This window comes from Phyllostomus hastatus, unplaced genomic scaffold, assembly GCF_019186645.2.
Source record: "Phyllostomus hastatus isolate PE091 unplaced genomic scaffold, TTU_PhHast_1.1 phas_contig_98, whole genome shotgun sequence".
Taxonomy (NCBI): Eukaryota; Metazoa; Chordata; class Mammalia; order Chiroptera; family Phyllostomidae; genus Phyllostomus; species Phyllostomus hastatus.
Genome location: NW_025333999.1, coordinates 5,629,284 through 5,652,241, shown reverse-complemented (window position 1 = coordinate 5,652,241; position 22,958 = coordinate 5,629,284). Strand labels below are relative to the sequence as shown.

Here is a 22,958-nt window from a genome sequence, read left to right as displayed (position 1 = left end):
ACATTACACATTAAATCACAATTAACTTTTTTAACAATTGAAACTACACAGAATGCACATGTTTTTAGAGGAAAAAAAATCCTATAGAACTGAACTCAGAAATGATGCTATGGCTTAAAAACTGTAAGAAAATAGGTAATTCCCTATAACATTAGTTCACTGCACAAATCTGCCAGATAGTTTCATAAGCATAACTACTGCCTAGAGTGCAAATACACATGATTTCAACGTTACATTTATTTGAAGTAACCATGTCTCCACCTAAGGGACTGACATTCCTGGCACAAAATGTTGGTCTGTTTTAACTTCCACCAGACAACTAGTTTCCCAGTCCAGTTTACTATCTACCCACTCACCCACCAATCCGTCCGTCCGTCCATCCATCCAATTCCTGGTCCATTCAACCACCCATCCATCCATTCTTCCATCCAACTACCCATCTGCCCACCTCCACCCATCCACCCACCCTTCAGTACTTCCCTGGACAACTGCCTCATTTTGTTGCCCAGGATCACATATCCTTCTGCCTAAAGAGACATGTGTCTGGCAAGTGCCAGAGTCCACATCGACTCTGCCTGGAGCATCCCAGACCAACTGAATTAGAAACCTCACCAATGCCAGGGAGCAGGTTGGTCTGTCCTTCCTGTTCTTAGCGAACCCATCACACTAGCATCTCCAGATCACTGTAGTTACTCCACTGGTGCCCAGACCCACCTGCAATGCCTTGGGGACTGCAGGGTCAGTTACCATGGTGCCACCCTTGCCCACCTACACTTCCCACCTTGACCCACTGCTCAGACCTTCACATCAAAGACTTAAAATCCCACTAGCTTCCTGTGCGACTCACAAACGTTGCTCTTGGGCTGGTGCCCCACCACAGGGCTGCCCAGGACCCCAGACTAAGGCTGGAGTGCACAGTGCAGGGCTGCCCACTCACCCTCTCACGATGCCACTCTCTAGGTAGTTGACCTGGATGAATTTTCCAAATCGGCTAGAATTGTTGTTGTGGGCCGTTTTGGCGTTCCCAAAAGCCTGCAATGAAAAGAAAAACAGGTTTTCAGATGGTGAGGATGAAATTTCTACAGGCCTTCGCCTGGAGCCCCAGTGTTCCCTCTGGTCCTGCCGGAAGCCACTCTGTGGGCCTGGCGACAACACAAAGGTGTGCAGTCCAAGCGCCCTCCAATATGCTCTTTATCTCTGTGTTTGGGTTGTGGGAAGGGCTCAAGTTTTAAGAGTCAGACATTAAAAATGCCAATCATCAGAATTCTTTCCTAGTCATAATTGTTCGTACAGCATACTTGGCCCCTGGGCTGAATCCGGTCTGCTGCATGTTTTTGTACTGCCTGCGAGCCAAGAGTGGTTTTCACATTTGTAAATGGCTAAAAAAAATACCCCCCAAAACAAAGAAGAGTAATATTTCCTGACATGTGAAAATTCTATTCACGTCTCAGTGTCCATATGAGGGTTTCCTGGCACCCAGTCAGGCGTGTTCATGAACGGATTTTCCACGGCTGCTTTTGAGCTGCGAAGGCAGAGTGGCTGAGATAGAGACCATCTGGTCTGCAAAGCCAAAGATATTTATTATCTGGCTCCCTCCAGAAGGAATTTGCCAGGCCCAGGGAGGAAATGAGCTCTGGGTTCCAGGAGGGCATGAGGCTGGACGTGAGCGAGCAGATGCTGGGACAGGCTCCACCCTGGAGGGGTCTTGCGATTTTGTGAGATGACAAACAGTTCACAGCAAATTCTTTTTTTTTAAATTGGGGCAAAACAAAACTAACAAAACTATTAATAAAACTAACCATTTTAAAGTGAAAAATTCAGTGGCATTTAATACATACAGGCTGTTATACAACCATCACCTATACCTAGTTCCAGAACATTTCCATTACTCCAAAAGGAGACCCCGTCCCCACTAGCAGGCACTGCCCATCCCACTGGCCAGTCCCTGGCAACCACCCATCTGCGTTCTGTCCCTGTGGACTTGCCTGGTCTGGACACTTCACGTAAGTGGGGGCATATACTATGTGGCCTTTGTGCCTGGCTGCTGTCACTCAGCAGTGTTGCTGGGGTTCGCCTGTGCTGCCGTATGAGTCGGACCTGCATTCCCAATACAAAGTGGGAAGTCCGCACAGCGCACGGAGCCTGCCATCTGCTGGGTCCCCCTGGGGCCGCCACCAGATTACAGCGAGAACACCCTCGGTCCCCGTCCAGGTTCCCAGATCGTCCAGGTTCTCACGTGGCACCCACGGTGCCTGGGGGTGAACAGACAGGGAGAAGGTATGATGGAGCCTTGGGGGAACACAGGGCAGGAGGGAAGGTGCCTGGGAGTGGGGTTCCCTGTTTCAGGGAGAAGGAGCTGGCAGTGGTGGGGGCAGTAGGGCTGGGGAAGGGGTGACATGGAGGGTAATGTCCCGGAGTCAAAGGAGGAAGGGGAAGCTTGGTGGCAGTGAGAAGGGTGTCAGGCTGATAATATTCCCATTTGAGGAGGCTGAGCTGTGTGAAGAGGCTGCCTGTGGGCAAGGGCAGCAGGGAGGAGGTGGCAAGGTCACTGCCAAGGCCTGCTGGTGGGGCAGGGGGGTCAAGGGCAGGGTGGACAGCAGTAGAGAACTTACAGGGAAGTCAGGAATGGAGAGACTTGCTGACATGGAGAAGACACTGTGTTTTCTTGAGGGCCTCACTCTGCAAGGGATGCTCAGGCGGACCCCTGGTCAGAGCTCCTGGTGGGGCGGCCTGAAGGTAGAAGCCCCATAAAAAGCATCTGTGGGAAGGCCCAGGGCATTTCCTTAAAGGATGGCTCCATTCAGCTGAGAGTGGTGTGGGGGTCCCACACGGGCCCATGAGCAGGTCATGCTCCTGGCTGATGGGGTCATGGGACAAATGACTCCCTGCCCCTCTGTTCCAGGGGCTCCAGGCCCACGCACAGATCTCCCTATAAAACTGGAGCCAATTGCCAAGCCATTGAGCGGGAGAGTGACAATGAAAGCAAGGCCCCCGGAGAGAAGACCTAGCCCCATACTATGAAGGAGGGTCACTCGGGGCGGGAGCGTCAGCTAGGTGCTTTAGGGGGCCTCACGTGGCCTTGTGGAAGTGCAACCCAGCCTGAGAACACGCTTTCTCGAGCCAGACAGCAGCTGCACAGCCCGACCCTCCTCTACTGCACAAATGCTTCTTCAGGACTCAACACCTGCTGGGTTTTGAAACAGTCTTTGGTGGTGGGATTGATTAAACACTGGGGCTTGTCACCAGGCCCTGACACACGTGACCGAGATGCTGGCCCAGTGCTTGTACCCCAGGCGCTGGGGGCTGGGCCTGGGCCTGCGCTTCTCTCCCGGAGTCTCTGGAACCCAGTGCAGGGCTCCCGGCCTCGACACTGCTGACACTCAGGTCCGGACTGTCCTCTGGGATAGGCCACCCTGGGCACTTCAGGATGTCAAGCAGTATCCCTGACCTCTACCTGTCAGGTATCGGTGCATGTAGGAGGACCAAATATGTCCCCAGAGACGGTTGAATCACCCATTCTGAGCAGCACCAGTACGTACAGATGCAGGTAACAAGGGGTTTGCAGGGCCAGGCGATCTGAGCCTCAGTGGACTCTTCCTCTTGTTATGGGGGCCCCCACATAAGCTATAGGTGCTGAGGGCTCCTCTGGGGAACTGTCTTTCTAGGTTTGATCTCTAGTTTCCCCTAATGTCAGTCTGAGAACATCAGTGTTTGGGGCAAAGCCTGTGGTTCCCTGAGGCACCACTCCTGGAAACGCAGAAGGCAGATCCATCTCCTTCCATCCCACGCTTCCCAGGGCCGTTGGGTGATGTCTGAGCCGAGAACAGGCCTGCTCTGTGCTACAGTGAATGCCTGTGGGTGAGCCTGCGACGTCCTGCCCGTTCTAACTATGAGCAGATGGTGAAGCGATGCCCGGCCCTGCATGGGCTCCTTCCTGGAGCGACGGGCCTCCCTCTGTATGGGGGTCCCCGCAGCACCCAGGCCCAGGGCCTGCTGGAGGCAGTCCAGAAGTGCACGTTTGCATCCCAAAGAGCCACAGTGGTCCTTTTTGAACTTCAGACAAGTCATCGTGGTGACTGCTAAGGAAACAGCCAGCACTGGCGTCCTGGGGACAAGAGAGAATATCTCGGGGATGTGGGGCTCACTTGCTCTCTGGTTCTGCGATTACCAGTGTGGGGCCCTGTGACCTCACGCGTCTGGTATGCGGTCTCAGCACACTGTGACTTTTCAGAGCTGACCTAAAAATATCCGGTTGGTGCTGTTACGCATCTGAGGAGGAAACACTGGCCTGGCGCTGACTTCGAGGGGAGGTATTGTGTGGCTGTGCCCGGGGCTGCCCGGGGACTGGCATGGCCTCCACGCACGAGGGCGGCTGGCTGGTGTGCCAGGTGGCTCATGTGAGGCGGCGGGTGGACAGCAGGGAGGAAGTGGGAACCGAGTGCCAGCAACGACACGATGTGATCTGGCCTTGGTTCTGGGGAGGCCACATGTTTATGCCATCTGCCCACCAGGCCAGAGAACCCACGGCCCTGGCAAAATGCTTTGTGGGAAAAGTCTCTATTTTCTCAGAAATTTGTTTTCCCCTTTTATAATATAAAATACACATTTCCAATATAAGTGTATACTCTAGAAAAAAAAAAAACAAAGAACCACACTAAAAGTTTGCTCAACAGAAGGAAAAAAACTATGACGAGGATGACCCTGTAATCCAACCCTGCCCCTGGTCACGGTTTCTAGGTAAAACTAACAAAGACACAGCATCCACCTTCCCCTGCCAGGGGCAGGCCAGGCCCGGGCCCAGGGGGTGCCGTGTGCCCACCAGGTGGCTCCCATCCTGCCAGGGATGCTGAGACCAAGGTGAGGGATGTCTGGCCATTTGCCCTTGTCTTGGGGGTTCTTTTGAGCCAAAAGTTTTTAATTTTTGGCTCAAAAGATGGAGATATCCAGGGTTGAGGCTTCTACTTAGCCAGAAATTTCTAGAAGGTGCATATTCTATGTTAACAGGATGGTTCTTCTCTCGCCTGGCGTGCACAGCAGGAATTTTAGGGAGAAGGGTGATGATGACATGCTATGATGAGGGTGGCACGTACTGGTCCCACGCCAGCCCCGCTGTGAGCTTCCCCACTCTTCCTTCTGCTCGCACTCCTCTGACAGATGGACACATGGGCTGTCCCCACCTGAGCTGAGCAAATGAAGGCGCACGCAGAGGTCAGCTGACCTCCACTGCATCTGAGAGCAGGCAGTGGGTGTGGCCCTGGGCTTGAACCCAGCACCTCCGCTCCCAGCCCACGCCCTGCCTTGGGGCTCTCAGGACCCCGAAGCCTGGGTTTCTTCCTCAGACCCACGCTCCAGGCCTGGGGTCAGGCGCACTGGCCTGGGACTTGCTGGGTGCCTGCCCGCCCTGGCCCATGCCCTCTGAGTCCTCACACCTGGCCTCCTTGCACGTCCAGCACAAAAACTGAACAAGCCTTGAGACTAAGAGCATTAGGCAAACAACGTTTTGCTTTCAGGTGTCAGAACCCAAAGACCTGTGGAATGAGCTCAAAGGCCACTGCACTCGCCCACCTACCATATTCACAGGTGAGCCCCGGTCAGGATCCCCCGGAGAGAAGCTCCCCAGCCTCGCCATGCAGGGTGACCACCCCTCCAGCCAGGCCGAGGTGGCCAGGCCTGGAATAACATCATCGCTTCCAGGTTAACCTATGTCTATCCTTTCTCAGAGGCCAGTTCTAGGTCATTCCCGTGGCTTAGAATAGGTTGTGGGGTTGAACTTCTCTGTTTTCCTGATCTTCTAGCCACAGTGACCTCTCTTCCTGAGTGTTTATGGTTTGTGTGCAGTCTCTTCATTCATTCACTCACTCAGTTGTTATCTGGTCACTCAGATGACAATTTACTGACCAGCTGCTGTGTGCCTGGCACCATTCTAGCCTTGGAGACTCCACCTTCCCCAAGGGGCTCTGGCGGGTATGCCTTGTAAGTCCACTTTGGCCAAGATTGAACATCACTGCCTTTGGGAGCCCCTTAACCTGCCTGGGCAGGGTGGGTGGTCTGCCATCTCCCGTGGCCTTGATGTTACCCCTACCCCTGCAATGCCACCTCTGGGTGAAGCCTCCGTTTCCTCCTCAGACCACAAGCCACAAAGGCCTTCAGGATCTCCCCTGTCTGGTCAGGGCCATGTGCCGAGTTGGAGGAGTGCCTGGTGCTGCCAGGAGAGGCTGAGGTTGGTGAGAGAACACCGGCAGACATTAGGCCTCGATGGTGGGTGAAGATGGGGCTGACACAGAGAGGGACTGTCCCCTACTTCTGGGCCTCCCATTCCAGGCGGGTGGGGAAGGGAACAAGACCCCCAACAGGAACCGGAGCTGGTGCTGGCGCACTGGCCCCACTGCTTGGAACCCAAGTCCTTCTTCTCCCAAGTATTCTCCGTGTTCCTGGGTGCCTTTCCATGTAAAAGAGCGCTTGGCCCAAGCGCTCTCACCACACTGATAGGTGGTGCCCATCTGAGGACATGGACAATAGACCCTGCCGGAGGCGGCCCACAGCTGTGCCAGCCCTGGAGCAAGGGACTCTAAGGGCAGTGCCACCACTCAGGTGGCCCATGGTCCAAGGTGCCTGGTGGCTCTGCCCCGCCTTTGGTGAGCAAACAGCCCTGGGACATTGGGTCAGGGCTGGGGCTTTCCTGTGTGGAATCACCTACAAATAACCCCTGGTGTTCTCGGGAGGGTGGGAGGTATACGGCTACTGCCAGCTGTGTTAACTGGGGCTAATTGGTTTCAGGTTCCTTTCCTATAAAATTAGGAAAACCCCTGCCTCCCCGGGCTAAGGATGAAAGGACCGTGTGAATCAGGGGCTGGCAAGCTTGTTCTGTGAAGGGCCAAGTAACGGACATTCGGGCTCTGCTGCAACAGCTCAGCCCTGCTGTGGGAGGGCGAAGCAGCGCAGGTGACCTGCACCGGAGCGGCCGTGGCCGTGTGGAGGACGCCCTCCCGACGCAGCGGGCGAGGCAGTCTCGGACGGTGTCTTCTACGGGGGTTGACACGACGGCCAGCTATTGTTTCTGTATGGTCTGTGAGCTAAGAATGGTTTTGATGTTTTTAAATGCTCGGAGAAAAAAAAACAAAAGAAGAATGCTTCTCAACATGTGTGAATGATATGAAATTCAGCTTTCAGTGTCCACAACTGAGGCTCTGCTGGCGCACAGCCACGTCTGCTCACATGTGGTCTGCGTCCGCATCTGACTAAACAGCAGAGCTGAGTTGCTGTGGTATCGGAGACGGGTCTGGCAGAGCTGCAGATACTGACCCTCAATCAGGCTGTTTATAGAAAAATGACACCCCCTTCTCCCACGGGGCCAGCGCATGCTGGGGCTGGGAGAAGATGTTGCCACTCAAAGACACATAACGGGCGAGCGTGAGAGGGCGTGAGTGTCACAAAGGCTGACTGGTCTCCCCTGGGGCACAGCTGGAACTCTGAGAAGAAGCCAGAGACAGACAGAGAAGCTGTTCGTTGGGAGCTGGAGGGGCAGAAGGTGGGGAAGTGAGACACACAGCTAATTCGCTTTCCACAGAGCTGGCATGGAGGGAGAACTGGGTTTAGGAGGGGGCGGCCTGTTCCAGGAAGGGAAGCTGCTGGGTGAGGACAAAGACACAGGGCAGGAAGTAGAGGAGTTCCCCCAAACCTCATGGCCCCCCGACTCACAGAGGGAGAAACAGAGGTTCTTCAGGGCCTGCTGGACATCCAGCCTCTGGCCTGGGTTTGTTCTCTTCTGGTCGCCCATGGGGTTTAGTGCACCCAGCAGCCAGATGGATGGACAGACAGACGGGCTTCAGGCATGTGCAGAGAGCCAAGGGATGATGGGGCATGACGCTCAGCCACCTAGTGCCCCCCCGCCCCCGCAACAGGCCCTGTTGCTCTTATCGAGAGTGATGCTGACGATCACACACACAGACACGCTGAAAACACAGCAAGGGCTCCTGGGTTAGGGATGGCACCTTCTGAAACAGACAGATTCCCACCAAAGGCCAAGGTTTCAAGACAAACCATACCAGAGGTGGAGGTTGGGGGGAGGTGGGGCAAAGAAAAGGAGAAGGAGAGTGGCAGGAGGAAGAGGGAGGAGGAGGAGGTGGGAGAAGGGGACAGAGGGAGGAAAAAGAAACCATGTATGAAACAAGTTATTCAATCTCCTATTTCCCTGAATTTTGGTTTAGATTATGATGAAACCATATGTTATATCAAAGAACAAATAAAAAAACAGATCAAGCTTTGAGGGGGGCCCTGCTTGCTTCTTACTGCATCACATATATTTGAGGAATGCATCAAGATCCCTGAGGGCTCCTCCATTTAGCACCCAAATCATTCCCTTTGAGGTTTGATTGGTTCTTTTTCTCAGGTTTTGAGTTGTGAAATACACTCACTTTCATTCACTCATATTTATGGATATTATAGCTATGAAATGCTCTCTCACTACTGTATTAAATACATCCTGTAATAATGCTTCTAGTAACACTGTTTCTGTCACTGACTTTTAAAAATCTGTAATTTTGGTTTGCAGATGTCCTTTCAGAATTGTTTAATGGAAGTTTACACTTATGTAAATTCTCCATGTGAAAGGGCCTTTAAAAATCAACTTCTAGTTTTATCATATTATTAAGAATATTGCTTGTAATATTTCTACTTTTGGGAGTTCTAGATGCTTTCTCTGTGACCTTACAAGGAATGAATTTTGTGAATGCTCCGTGAACACTTAAGGTTTATTCTCATATCAAAGTGGAGGCTTTGCCCTACGGCTGCATGATCTGCCTTTAGCACGTGGTTTGGCCGCCTCATACCCTCGCCCTCCACTGTGCACTCCGCTGACCTGTGCTATACAGGGTGGGGCAAAAGTAGGTTAACAGTTGTGAAAACATAAAACACAGCTTATTCTTGTATTATTATGGTGTTATTTTCCATATGAACTGTAAACCAACCTTGACCACACCCTGTATGTTTGTATCTATTTCTCCTAGAATCTTTTATAATTTCCATTTTGCACAGGCAGTGGCCATGTTGTTTGATGCATATCTATCTATCTATCTATCTATAGATAGATATATATATATAACTATTATACCTTGCATAATAATTGAGGCTTTGGCATTATGACGAGCCTTCTCAGAGGCTCAGTTTCTACCTTCTCCATGTTCGAATTATAGCTCTGCTTCTCCTGCTCCTACCTGCTTGTCCCACCAGTGCCATCCCTTTATTTGTAGCTTCTGGAACCATTTTGGCTTAGGTGTGTCTTGTTCACAGGGCAGAGTTGAACCTTGCTTTGTGAGCCAAGCCGAATGTCCTCTGATTGGTGGACTGCGCCCATGTACACGCAGCAGCACGTGGACTCGCTCCCTCCATCATTAGCTCTCTGCCGTCCCTGCTACCTGTGAGTGCGGCTGAGTGGCTGGAGGCTGGAGCAATTTTCTAGGCCATTTTCGATGACTTCTTAAAGTACGGCACCCCTTGCAAGGCTTTCACCCTCACTTTGCAGCTGATCTGCATTCAGGAGAGAGGACCCACTGATTCTGGAAGGTGCATGGGAATGAGCCCTGTTCGGGCTACGCCAAGAGAGGCCTGGGAGTGAAGGGCTCATTCTGTAAGCGGGTGACTCATCATGGAATCTTCTCTGAGGATGCCATCTGCTTCCCTACATGACTCTCATGCTGCAGGGCTCCAGTACTGACAATGAGAAGAACATGGCCTTCTGGTACATTCCATGCAGCAAAACCAAGCATTTGCATTCACGAGAAAAGGGAAGCTCCCTGGGGTGGGCTGCAGGGACGGGCATGGTCTCCAGAGCATTCCCCCACACTCCTTGGAGGTCTCTCTCTGTACCCTCAGTAGGGGCTATCCTCTATGCCGGGGGCTGGCAAATCTGTCATCTTGCCCTTCCCCCCAGGTGAGTCACCACCACTGTACGATTCTGGTGGTTGGGGTGACGGAGAGAAAAGGCTGAAAATCCATGCAGGGGTTGTGGAGGCTTGTTAAAGACACAGTCCTGGGTCCCCTCCCAGACTCAAAAAATTTCTGGAAATGTCAAGAAACCTAAACTCTTAAATCAGAGATGGAGGTGGTTCTTCTCATTCCTGGAAGGGGGAGAAGTATCTTTGGGGAGAAATAAAGCACCAAGATATCTACTTACATCACTCGCTCTTTCTTGAATGTCTCAAGCAAGGATCGGCATAGTCCAGGGCCGGACAGAACTAAGAGCTTTGTTCCCGGTATACTTAGTTTAATCAGAATGCTTTCCTAATTTTTAGCCCTGAGATGGGAACTTTCATACTCCAAGGCCTCACCAAGATCGGCTGCTCCCCACCTGCACCCCAACGCCAGGTGGGTCCAATCCCTGTCTGCCACGGGATAGCACTGTTCTGCCAAGTACATTAAGGGGAAGGGTTGCCAGGGGGAGAAACTGGGTCCCTGGGATGATGCAGAAACAGGCACAGGTGAAGAAACCGTTGCTGAGGAGGGCTCGCCTCCTGGCTTTGTGTCCTCACAGCCCTGAGAAGCAAGGGCTTGCCTGCCCATTAGACAGGTAGGGAAACTGAGCTTGGAGACCTAAGTCACCATCCCTTATGAGGGACGGCACTGCATCCTAATGAGGACCCAGCCAGGACACTGGTACTCGGGACCCCACCCCGGCTGCAGGACGCGATGCCCTGTACACATCAGTGGGGCCATGTGGCCAGAGCTTAGACAGTGGTGGGAAACATTTCAGAGGAAGAAACAACAGGACATGGTGACAGCAAGAAAAGATCAAAGACCACTGGAAATGCTGCTGCTGCCTAAATTGGGGAAGCAGTTGAAAGGGAAGGTGCATCAGGTCAAAGTTCAGTTTGCCACGACCTCAACTGCCTGAGATCTGCTCTGCACACCACAGTGAGGTGGTGGGAGCTTATCCAAGCTGGGGGTCCACAAACGGGCTGACCAAATCTGGCCTGATGCCTTTGAAAAAAAATAAACTTTTAGATGTCCAGAAAAATTGTAAGAATATTATAGTGATTTCTGAACACCCGACATTTGGTTTCGCATGTGATTACCTCGACGGCCCAGCATTTGTCACTACCAATAAACCAGCATCAACTGATACGTAATTATCGACTAAGTCTACATTTTATTTATTTGGATGTTCTCGGTTTTGCCCTAATGTCCTTGCTTTGACAGTTTTGAGGATGGTCAGATGATGTCTGTCAATTTGGGTCTGTTGCTTCTTTCCATGACCTGTTTTGCAAATGAAGTTTTATTGGCACGTGGCCTCACCCGTTCGCTGCATACAGTCTGTGGCTGCTTTTCGCTTTACAAAGCAGAACTGAGTGAATGGACAGCTGAGTTGCTGTAAGACAGACCGCACGGCCCTAAAATCTGGAAATACTAATTACATAGCCCTTTACAGAAAGAGTTTGCAGATCCCTGGGCTGTGCTGCTTTATACGGGATTCAACTTAAACTGCTTAATCCAGGATACATACCTCAAAAGGGACCTCTGCAAACCACCCTAGCTAATTTTATCACTCTATCTCAGGCGTTTCATCGATGACCACAATAAATGTCTGAAGTGGGCTTCCGTGGATGAAAATGGTGATGTGTTCTGGCTGGTGTGGCTCAGTGGATTGAGGGTCAGCCTGCGAACTGACAAGTTGCTGGTTCGATTCCCAGTCAGAGCACATACCTGGCTTGGGGGCTAAGTCCTCAGTTGAGGGCATGCGAGAGGCAACCAATTGATGTTTCTCTCCCTCCCTTCCCCTCTTTCTAAAAATAAATAAATAAAACCTTAAAAAAAAAACGAAAGGAAGGAAGAAAGGAAGAAAGAAAGAAAATGGTGATCTTTAAGACACATGGTTGGATAAAACATTTTGGAGACACTTGCCACCCTTGCAGGAGAAATTCCATCTACAGTCTATGCCTTAGGGACAGGGGTTAGGTCTGACCCCAAGCTAGTCCCGTGTCCCGCTGCTGTAACAGGAGCTCCGGTTGGGCTCTGAGAGATGGTCCTCAGGGTCACAGAAGCAGAGCCGGGCAGACAGGACAGGGTCCAGGGAAGCTCGGCTCCTGTGTGCTAATACGGTGCATCTGACAGAATTTGACTGAAACTTGCATGCTTTATAACCCTCTCTTCTCTGGCTACTGTTGGCAGCAAGGCGCAGGCTCTTTGGGAAGGAATCTGAAGGCTGGATGTGGCGAGTCCCAACGGAGAGCGTTCCCAATGGAGAGTGTTCCAGCCTCGCAAAGCCCACTCTGCATTTGATTTCATTGTTCTAACGTTCACCTGACATGAAATTCACTATTTTAGCCTTTTTAATGTACAAGCTGGTGACATTTAGTACATTTACTATGTTTTGCAACTGTCACCTCTATCTAGATTCAGAACATTTCATCACCACAAAAGGAAATCCTGTACACATGACCAGTCACTCCTTGTGCTTCTGTCCCCAGCCCCTGGCAACCACTAACATGCTTCCTGTCTCTACAGATTTACCTGCTCTGGACATTTCAGACAGATGGGATCACAGAACACATGACCTTTTTGTCTGGCCTCTCTCGCTCAATGTGTGTATGCTTTTAAAAAAGATTTTATTTTTTTATTTTTAGAGAGGGGAAAGGGAGGAAGGAAGAGAGGGAAACATCAATGTGTGGTGCCTTTCACGTGCTCCCTACTGGGGACCTGGCCTGCAACCCAGGCATGTGCCCTGACTGGGAATCAAACCGGAGACCCTTTGGTTCTCAGGCTGGTGCTCAATCCACTGAGCCACGCCAGCCAGGGATCACTCAATATAATGTTTTCGAGCTTCATCCACACCTAGCATGTGTCAGTGTTTCACTCCTTTTTATGGCTGAGTAATCTCCATTGTATCCACTCTGCTTTGAAAAGGGGCAGTAAGAACAATGGGCTGTTTGCCTAGTGGGTCACTCCATTTTCCTCGGGTTCAGGGAGCCAAGGCTGGTACTGACCTGAGCCCAGGAAGACCCCTGGATCTAAAGGCCTTGTGATCACCCCAACAGTCGGGGTTGCGTGCCCCTAGCCACTGCTTTTTTCTCTCTTTGACTTTCCAACAGGAGCCTGCTTACAGCCTTTGTCTCTTTGCAGGGACCCTTCCCGGTGTCTACCATTCTCCTTATGAAGCAGCTCTGGAATGGGCATGGAAGCCTGCCCATGCACAGGTGGACTTCCCTGGGGTTCCCAACAGGTGTCCCCCCTCCCTTGGTGTCACTGTGATCTCATTTTAGCACTCACTAACACCCTGCTGTTCTGCAGCTGACACCGGGGCTGCTGAGTTAGGCTGGCTTGCTGAAAGGAACAAACAGCCCAGGATGCCAAATGACCCTTCAGATGATCCTAAGGGTACAGAGTGGCAGGAGCCACACTGTATGCTGGCTCTGCCAGACACAAGACAATCCAGATTTCTCCCAGCAGGCCTCAGGACAGGACTAAGCTACAGGACAATGGCAAGAGTATTCAAGACTGAGGGTTATTAGCTCACGCACATAGGCCCTGGCAGGAGAGATCCAGAGGTAGAGTGGAGAGGTCAGCTTGCTGCAGGTCACACAGAGCACAGGCGGCGGGCCTGGCTGCCTGGTCCCACTCCCGACTTCCTGGCAGGGGGCAGCTCTTGGCCCCCAGGTTCTGCTGGGGGGAAACTGTGATGGGAGCTGCACCGCCACATGCTGAGGGTCGAGAACCAGCCCAGGCACTTTGGCAGAATAGGCGATCTTCCCTTAGGGGCTGTGCGTCCTTGTCATCTTCTCTCCCCTCCCCACAATCTCCCCAATATTTGCCAATGAAAAGCCCAGAGTTCTGTCCAGGTTACGGGATCTACACATCTGCCTGCATTCTGTCCAGAGTCCCAGGCCAGAGTTTTTACTCTACGTCCTAAAGGCACCTGAACCAGAGCCAGTTTCTCAGCCTTGTCACCGCCGGCATCTGGGGCTGGATCATTCTTTGCAGAGGGGGCTGCCCTGTGCACTGCAGGGTGCTGAGCAGCGCCCCTGGCCTCTGCCCACTAGATGCCAGTCTCCAGATAGTGCCAAATGACCCATGGGGCCGGAACCACCCCTGGCTGGGAACTGAGCTTTAGACTCAGTTAAAATCAGCTGCCCTGGAGATCCCCGTGTGGCCAGGAAGTGCTAAATGGGACTCTAAATTCTCACAGGTTGCTGTGACTCACTCTGCCATAAAGGAGTGATGATAACATCTAGTCTTTCCCCAGAAGCCCACCCCATGCAGGGCTCTGGGTCTAAAGATCTGACCATGGGCAGGTGGGACCACTCTCCACTCCACCTGGGAGCAGCCAGTCAGCAGCCACAAGTCAGGGTCACAGGGCTGGACAGGTGACTGCGAGCCTCAGACTCGGCCCCTCAGCCTTTCCCAAAGATGGGCCACCTCTGGAGGCTTCGGGTAACCAGTGTCTTGACAGGCAGCTGACCTGACACCGAAGGAAACTTCAGAAGGCAGCCCCAGTGACTCTGCAGTCATCTCATCCTGGATAATAGCTGGAAAACAGATAGGCCACCAGAGCCTGTGGCGGCTCGATGCCCAGACACACTCCTGCCCCAAACAGCGAGGCAGATGTAGCTGACAGGACGGACACCCCCACCCACTGCCCAGCCTTGGTGTAGCAAAGTGCCCAGAACATTTGGAAAGGGCGGTGTCCCGGGGCTGAGCGATGCTTCGCCTTTTAATCAGCTCTTTCTGCAAATTCCAAGGAGGCTTTTCTGGGTGCCTAAAATACACCCCATAATTTCATTCATCTCTTAGATGAAGCATTCCCCAAAATATAACTTCCCCCTTTGTCTAAAATAGCCTCAGATCACTGCAAAGAGTCAGGGCTCTGCACTTTCATGCAGCTGGCCACAAAGGCGGCCTCAAAGCTCTACAGGACACAGGATGGGCAGGATGCGCTAGTGGCCCTGCCTTTTGGACGGCCACCCCTTCCCTGGTTCTCCCAGGGGCCCCTAAACACCCCAATCCTCTACATAACCCCCCAACAGACACCCTCTCAGCCCTCTGCACCCCCCCTACTCTGGTGTGGCCCCACTTCTCAGCTACTTCTGATGCAGGGAGCTCCTAAAGCTCCTCCCTCTTTGGTTTCCTTCATCCTTTGCCGTTCTGCGGTAAGACTGAAATACCCATGTTACCGGTGAGTATTAGGCACTGGGGCTGGGAACGCTGCCACCTCCACCGGGGCCATGAGAAGCTTGTCCTGCTCCTTCCTCTTGCTGAATTACCCCCCTCCTCCCTCCAACTGTGAGCTCCAGAACATCCTCCTGGCCACACATGCGACACCACAAATGCCAGCTTCCTGGAGGGTGCCATGACTCTGGGTGCACACGTCTGGCCTGGTCCTGTCAGCCCCAGCCTCTCCCAGCAGCTCAGGGAGGCTCCAGGGCTGATGAGAATAAAGGAGGCCCTGGGGTCTGGTTTGGTGTCCTCGTCCTGCCATGCTCCTGGCAGACTGTGTCACCCCACAATAAGGATGTAGGCCCTAGGGCACAGGATCCCAGCCGGAAACCCTCAGAGAGCCTTCTGCAAGGGTGCGTGATGGGTAGGAGCCCCCTCACAGCTCCTGCCACTGTCAGCCAAAGCTGGGAAAACCTTCCTAGCTGCCTATGGACTCCGGGCTAGTGTGCCCACCTTCTGAGGATCTTACAGGACATCTACACCACAGCCCTCCTTTCTAATTGGTCCAAAACCACAGTACAACCACATGATCCTGACGCCAGTTCCAACGAGTGGCTATTTCCCCCACACCAAGCAGTTCTCCGACGCTAGCTGGGTGTCCTACAATTCAACTCGATCCTGGTGCTATCTACCTGGAGGCAATGTCAGATCCCCCAGGTTAAGGGTTCCGTTCCACAAGACTGCCTCTCTCCCACATGCCCTTCAGATGCCAGTCACGTGTCCAAGCTGTAACCTGTGATTTTGACCACTAGCTATAAATCGGAGGTTCCCATGACCTCCTCCTTGGGTTCTATTAATTTGCTGAAGCAGCTCACAGAGCTCAGGAAACCAGCTTACTTACTATTGATAGATCACTGATTTACTGTAAAAAGATACAACTCAGAAACTGCCAGATGGAAGAGATGCGTAGGGCAAGGTATGGGGAAGGGGCAAGGAGCTTCCGTGAACTCTCTGGGGCATGCCACCTTTCCACCCTCCATGTGTTCAGCAATACAGAAGCTCTCTGAACTTCCTCCTTTTGGAATTTTATGGAGACTTCATAATATAGGCACGATTGTTTAAATCATTGGCTATTGGCTACTGAGTCAATCTCTAGCCGCTCTGATTTCCCCACAGGTGGGGGGTGGGGCTGAAGGTTCCAACCTTCTCATCTCAGGGTTGGTTCTCCTGAGAACCAGCCCCCATTCTTAGGTGCTTTCCAAAGCCACCTATTAACATAATGAATAACACCTTTCTCACGCTCTTGGGAAATGTTGAGGGTTTTAGAAGCTCTGTGCCAGAAATAGGACTCTGAACAACCCCCAGATATTTCCTATTATAAATCACAGTATCACAGACCCTCATCGATAGGTGTTTAGGGATGTATGTGCCTACACGTGGCAGGAATCTAAATGCGGAGAGATTTGAGGTGGTGATACAAGTCATGTTGAATGAGGATGGGAGCCCCGTTTCCTGACATTTCGGATGGGAGAGCTCAGCAGAAGGCGAGAAGTATGATTGTAGAAACTAACTGTGGAATGTTCTAGAATGTTCTGAGTACTCACAGGTATGAGGACTCAGCAAATCTCTCCTGCAAAGGGCCAGGTGGTAAATATTTTCAGCTTTGTCAGTCACATGGTGTCTGTCACAACTGCTCTGCTTTGCCGCTGTGGCCTGAAAGCAGCCACAGATGGTGTAAATGACTGGGTGTGCCTGCGAGGCAATAAGACTTTATAGAAACAGGCCGGACGATATGTAAATGAGGGGTATGTCTGTGTGCCAATAAAACTTTATTGATAGAAACAGGCAGCTTTAACCTGTGGGTTGTCATTTGCCAATTCCTGGTATGTACAAAAAGAAATTAAACCTCAAGCAAGCAAAAAGACATTAAAAACAAATGCAACGTCACATGAGAAAAGTAGGGAAAAAGCACTCAGGTGAAACCACAAGTGATGACAAAACACATCACACTTTTGCCAAAGTGCAGTGGAAAACCACGTGTGCTCCTCGGCAGCATCTAAAACCATCACAGAGGCCCGGTTCGTTTCCTGTTGGGGAGATGCCTACAGGAGAGCAGCTGAACACAGGCAGCACCTGGCACAGCACCTGGCATTCGCACTCGGTTCAGAAAGGCACCCCAGGAGGACGGGTGGGGGGTGACAACTCCAGCGCTAACTACACCAAAAAACCACTAAGAGTGCTTTCTAACATTTATCTGCTAGAAAACCCGCAGGGAGTGTGTGACTTTTTAGCTCTGAGGGTCCTCAAACCGGCCACTGTATTTTTGGGTATTAATAAGCAGCTCTTAAAATAGTTGAAGCCTTAGTCTCATACCTAGGAATTTCTTTTAGATTATTGAAACTGATTTCCAAAGCTTTATTAAATAAGAAAATCTAGGGTGGGCTGGATTAAAGAATTTAATTGAGAACACTAAAAAGGAATTTAATAGTGACCTTTTAAAATATTCACCTGCAGCCCTGGCTGCTGTGGTTCCATGGATTGAGTATCAGCATGCAAACCAAAGGGTTGCTGGTTCAATTCCCAGTCAGGGCACACGCCTGGGTTACAGGCTAGGTCCCCAGTTGGGGGTGCTTGAGAGGCAACCACACGTTGTTTCTCCCCCTCTCTTTCTTTGAGAATAAATAAATAAAAGCTTAAAAAAAATTTGCCCACAGCCCTGGTCAGGGTGGCTCAGCTGGTTGGAGCACAGTCCCGTGAACCAACAGGATGTGGGCTCATTCCCAGTCAGGGCACATACAGGAGGCAACTGGCTGATCTCTCTCTCTTTTCCTGTCTCCCAAATCAATACACATACCCTCAGGTGAAGACTAAACATTTTTTTATGTGAATGAATAAATAAAATATTCACTTGCATGTCAGGTTCACACATCTTATTGCATTTACAGAGTTATTAAGTTTCTTTTTTTAAAAAATATTTTATTTATTTTTTAGAGAGGGAAGGGAGAGAGATAGAGATAGAGATAGAGATAGAGATAGAGAGAGAGAGAGAGAGAGAGAAACAAACATCAATGTGCAGTTGCTGGGGGTTATGGCCTGCAACCCAGGAATGTTCCCTGGCTGGGAATCGAACCTGGGACACTTTGGTTCCCAGCCCATGCTCAATCCACTGAGCTACGCCAGCCAGGGCTTATTAAGTTTCTTTTGCAAGGAAAAGTTGTTCTTTTCTTTCTCAGGATTCTTTGCCCACTTCACATCAATAACTCTCCCAGTGGAGCACAGTGAATGCTCAGTCAGTGGCCTCAAGAAGTTAGTGCTGTAACATCAGACAAATTTAAATGAGCAATTTATACATATGTAACATTTCATTTTTTAAAAGTTTTATTCATTTATTTTTATTGGGGGGGAGGGAGAGAACATTGATGTGAGAGAGAAACATGGATCGGTTACCTCTTGTACTTGCCCTGACTTAGGATAGAACTGGAAACCCAGGCATGTGGCCTGTCCGGGAGTCGAACTGGTGACCCCTCACTCTATGGGATGACACCCAACCAATTGAGCCACACTGGTCAGGACATATTTCACTTTTTTTAATGGAAAAACATGTTTGTATTGATTTATGTATTAAAGGATGAATGGAAAGTGTCAAAAAATATTTTAAGAAGTCCCTCAGTTCTCCTGGGAGACGAAACTTGGATGGAAAAGCTGACCCTTGCACTGAGGCATGCTCCGCGGGTGATGGCAAAGACACTGGGCGTTTCTGGTCTCGGGCGGGCCCTCACCATTCTCTTGGCTGTGGCTGGCCTGGGGCGGGGGTGGGACAGAACAACGCCAGTCACCCCTTCCAGGGAGTGGAGGAGAACACTAGCCGGGCCTGCTCCCTGGCCTGCCAGCCGCCACAGAGTGCAGGGGATGGCACTACATACAGACATGTTGATATGTAACAACAGCAAAATGTTATAAAAAAAAAATCTGAAACTATTTAGGCATAGAACACAGAACATCTGCTAAACTGAAATCAGCCTTTGCATGCAGTTGGCCTGAAACTTTTTCGCAAGTGGAGCGATCTGCCCTCTAGGGACACTCAGTGACGTCTGGGGGCACTTTTGGTTGTCACAACCGGAGAGGGAGGTGCTACTGGCACCTGGTAGGTAGAGGCCAGGGCTGCTGCTCAGTACCTTACAGTGCACAGGACGCCCCCCCTGCCCCCCGAGAGAAAGGATCCATCGGTGCCTAGACGTTGGTGGCGTGGAAGAACGGCCTTTGTCCCTTTGTGTTTGCTGTGAGGCCTTAAGTGGACTCCAGGCCTTATTCACCCTCTAGTTCTCTGCACAATTTGCCTGCCCTCGTCCTCTTCCTGCCCTGGGGCTCTGGCCTTAGCACCTTCCTCCTTCGGGCTGCTCTGTCAACCCAAGGCCCCCAAACTGCTTCCCCAAACACCCTGGGGAGGCCACAGCAGGGCCAGATGCGGTCAGATTCTGTTCCTTGTCCTCTGTACCCACCCAGGTGGGGCCCATCTCCCTCGTGGGCTCTCAACAGCCCAGCCTTCAGGACACACGGCACCTGCCCCTGCTGTCCTGGCATCGCCACATCTCCCTATACTGTCTATTTGCCTGGAGTCCCAGCCTGGGCTCTCCCTCTCCCTCCCATGTCAATGGGTGACCCCGATGTCCATATTATTGAATTTCCAGCCAGCCACCCAGCCTCTAGAGATGGCCCAGGCCAACCAGAGCTTTGACCACTCGCCGGGGGTGAAGGAAGACTTCTGATAACTCTAAAAAGCAGATTGGTGGTTACTAGGGGTTGGGGGGAAAGGAAATGGGAAGTGGCTGCTAATGGGGTTTCCTTTGGGGAAGATGAGAATGTTCTGGAACTAGACAGAGGTGCTTGCTGGCTGAACAACATAGTAAACATGCTAAAAAACAAACACGGAACTGTTCACTTGAAATGGGTGGATTACATTTCAGAAAAGCTCTTACGTAGAAACCCTAACTGCAGAAGCACGCCCGTCATTGCAGGACCTTCTACCTCTGTCATTCTGGCTGAGTGGCTCTGCCTGCATGCCACCAATACTGGGCTAGCCTCTCAGTGCCCTGTAGGAGGAAAGGGTACAGACAGGGTAGCTGTCCGTGAGGGCGTAGGTCAAGGTGGATGATGCCATGTGGTCCTGGGTAACCTGCCTAGGCTGGTGCCCTGGTGTTGACAGAGTGGTGGGAACAGACCCAGCAGCCCAGCAAGTAAAGGGCAGCACGGGGACTGTCTGGGGTCATGTGAGACTGGGTCTATGGGACCCTAAGGGGGTGTGGCACTGAGGACTGGGGTTGGCCCAGATTCCAGTCCCAGGACAGGTTCCTTAGGGGCACCCAGAGGCAGGTTGGAGGCAGTGGCAAGCTCTCCAGGACCCCCCGGGTTCTATGTCTCGCTGTCCCGGCTCCCCCCACTCCTGTGGGTATGCTGGGCAGCTCAGGGAGTCACTGCCTGTTGGCCTCCATTCTCTGTGTGGGCCAGGGCAAGGTGGCTATGTGAGGGGCTTGAATCCCAGCACACGGTAGCCTCTGGCCACTTGGGAAAGCAGCCCAGCCAGCAAGGATCCTCATTTCATTTCTGCTTTCGAAATTAAACCCCACGTGCATTTGCAAATGCCGGTGGCATTTGTTATAGTCAGGAAAGACAAAGAGAAGCTGGGCCTTAAGCCTCCATGCTCAGCCTTGACGCTGAGGTCTGTGGCTGAGGAAGAGGCACATATCCTGGGAGCATTTGGCGGCCAGCCCAGGGGCCAATGCCATGGGCTGCTGCATCTGCAGAGGCAAGGTTCTCTGTGGGCACCTAAGGTGGGTAATAGACCTCAGTGCACAGGAAGACCCAGACTACTCACTGCCCTGGGGAGCCTGCCATCTGCACCTTCAGTGTTTCTGAGCTCGGGCAAGTTCCACATATAATGCTGTGTCTGGGGTGGGGCATTTCAGAGTCTGCAGCATGCTGAGCACAGCCAAGTGACATCGTGTGAAACTGTGACAGTAGCAGTTAAATGCAGCAGGCGACGAATCAGCTGATTGCAACTGGCTTTCCACAGTGCCCCCTTCCTGTTTTCTGGTCAGAACTGCACAACGAGGCTAAGGCTGCAACCCGTGGGGTGGCGGGGGGGTGGGGGGATGGTGGTGGAGGGGGGACAATGACGATGACAGGAGTGGAGAGGGGGAGGTGAAGGCTGGTGACACCAAACCTCAAAACAACTCAACTTCTCCTTTTGGGGAGCTCTATGTAAAAAGTCCCAGACGCTGCCAGTGGTGCTGATCTTTGGCTGAGGCGAGAGGAAAGCTTTTATGAAGATGCAGGGAAACGCTATGAACTTGGGCTTGTGCTCCAGCCAGCTTCCAACCCTGGTGCAGCTGTGGCTGCCTGCAGGGTGGCCTGGGGTGCCCACACTGGAGTGGGTTGACTTGTGTCTACTCCCCCTCCACCATGCTGCCCCACTCCACCCCAACCACCAAACACATCCAAGTCCTCATCCCTGGAACCTGTGAGTGGGTTCTTACTTGCACATAGGGTCTTTGCAGATATAATTAAGGTAAGGATCTAAAGGTGAGATCGTTCTGGATTTAGGGTGAGCCCTAAGTCTAATGACAGTGTCCTCAGAGAGAAAGGACACCGAGACAGATGGGAAGGAGACTCACAGTCGGAGGAAGGGGCTGAAATGACATGGTCACGCACCCAGCAATGCTGAAGGGTTGCCGGAAGCTCCTAGAAGCCGGGAGAGAGGCCTGGGACCCATTCTTCCTCCAAGCCTCCAGAAGGAGCCAACCCCTACCCATGCCTTGATTTCAGGCTCCTGGGCCCCTGCACTGCGAGGATAAATCCCTGTTGTGCCGGCAGCCCCAGGACACTTGCACCTGGTGTGCCTCTCTGCGGCTTGCCCTCCTTGCCTTTAAATGAGCAGAGCCGTTGTGAGGGCTCAGAGAGATGACAGGTGGACACTGTGGCACCTGAAGCCTGACACCCAGGTGGGTCCGAAGACTGGTAACAAATTATTCGTTATTAGAGAGTGTCCCTTGGCTTAGCTCCGAATGGCTGGGACTCACAGACAACTTGTAAATGGTTGGCACTTGAAAGGAACAGTGGCTGGGTCTCGTGGGATCACAAGCTGTGACTCTAAGACAGCTGTTTGCCCCCAGGGGAGATTCTGCCCCCAGGGGACATTTGGTGATGTCTGGGTACATTTTTGGGTGTCAGAACTAGGGGGGAGGAGCTGCTATTGGCACTTGGTGGGTGGAGGCCAAGGCTATTGCTCAGCACCTGCCAGTACACAGGACAGTCCCAACACAGAGTGACTTGCTTCCAGATACCAGCGGTGCCTCGACTGGGGAGCCCAGCTCCAAGTTAAAACAACCTTCCTCTGTTCCAAAAGGTTGCCCCAGGAAGCATGTTTACGGCCTCAGTGTGGATTTGGCTTAAGCTGGTTTTGGAAGCTGGTGTGGGCACCGCCCTCCAGCACATCCTAACCGCTGGGGAAACTGGGCCTTGCCGGCTCGCCGAGGCTCCAGGGAGGCAGCCAGGCGAGGTCAGAGGCATCTGACTCACAGGGCACAGATGCCTGCTGTGGAGGGTGACTAAGGCCCTCCAAGAATGTGTCAGGATCCCTTAAGGCAACTGCCGGGGAGGAGCCAGGAGGCTGGAGGGCGACACTGGGGCCTCCTGGGTGGCTGCTGAGACAGAGTGGCCCTCAGGGACCACAGCTGCCACTTAGTGGGGGCTGCTGTGAGGTGACTCGTGTCCCCGAAGAGACATGCCCACTTCCTGGTCCTCTAGACCTTGAGCAC

At 52.1% G+C, this 22,958-nt stretch overlaps 1 protein-coding gene across 10 annotated transcripts in view; it reads right to left on the bottom strand.

Annotated features, from left to right (window-relative positions):
• Window positions 1–22,958, bottom strand: part of MYO9B (myosin IXB) — an 82,564-nt gene that overhangs the window by 42,151 nt on the left and 17,455 nt on the right. For all 10 annotated transcript variants that reach the window (XM_045853657.1, XM_045853660.1, XM_045853663.1 and 7 more), the window contains exon 3: window positions 938–1,032. In XM_045853657.1, the coding sequence (XP_045709613.1) occupies window positions 938–1,032 (95 nt within the window). The remainder of the gene's footprint in view (window positions 1–937; window positions 1,033–22,958) is intronic.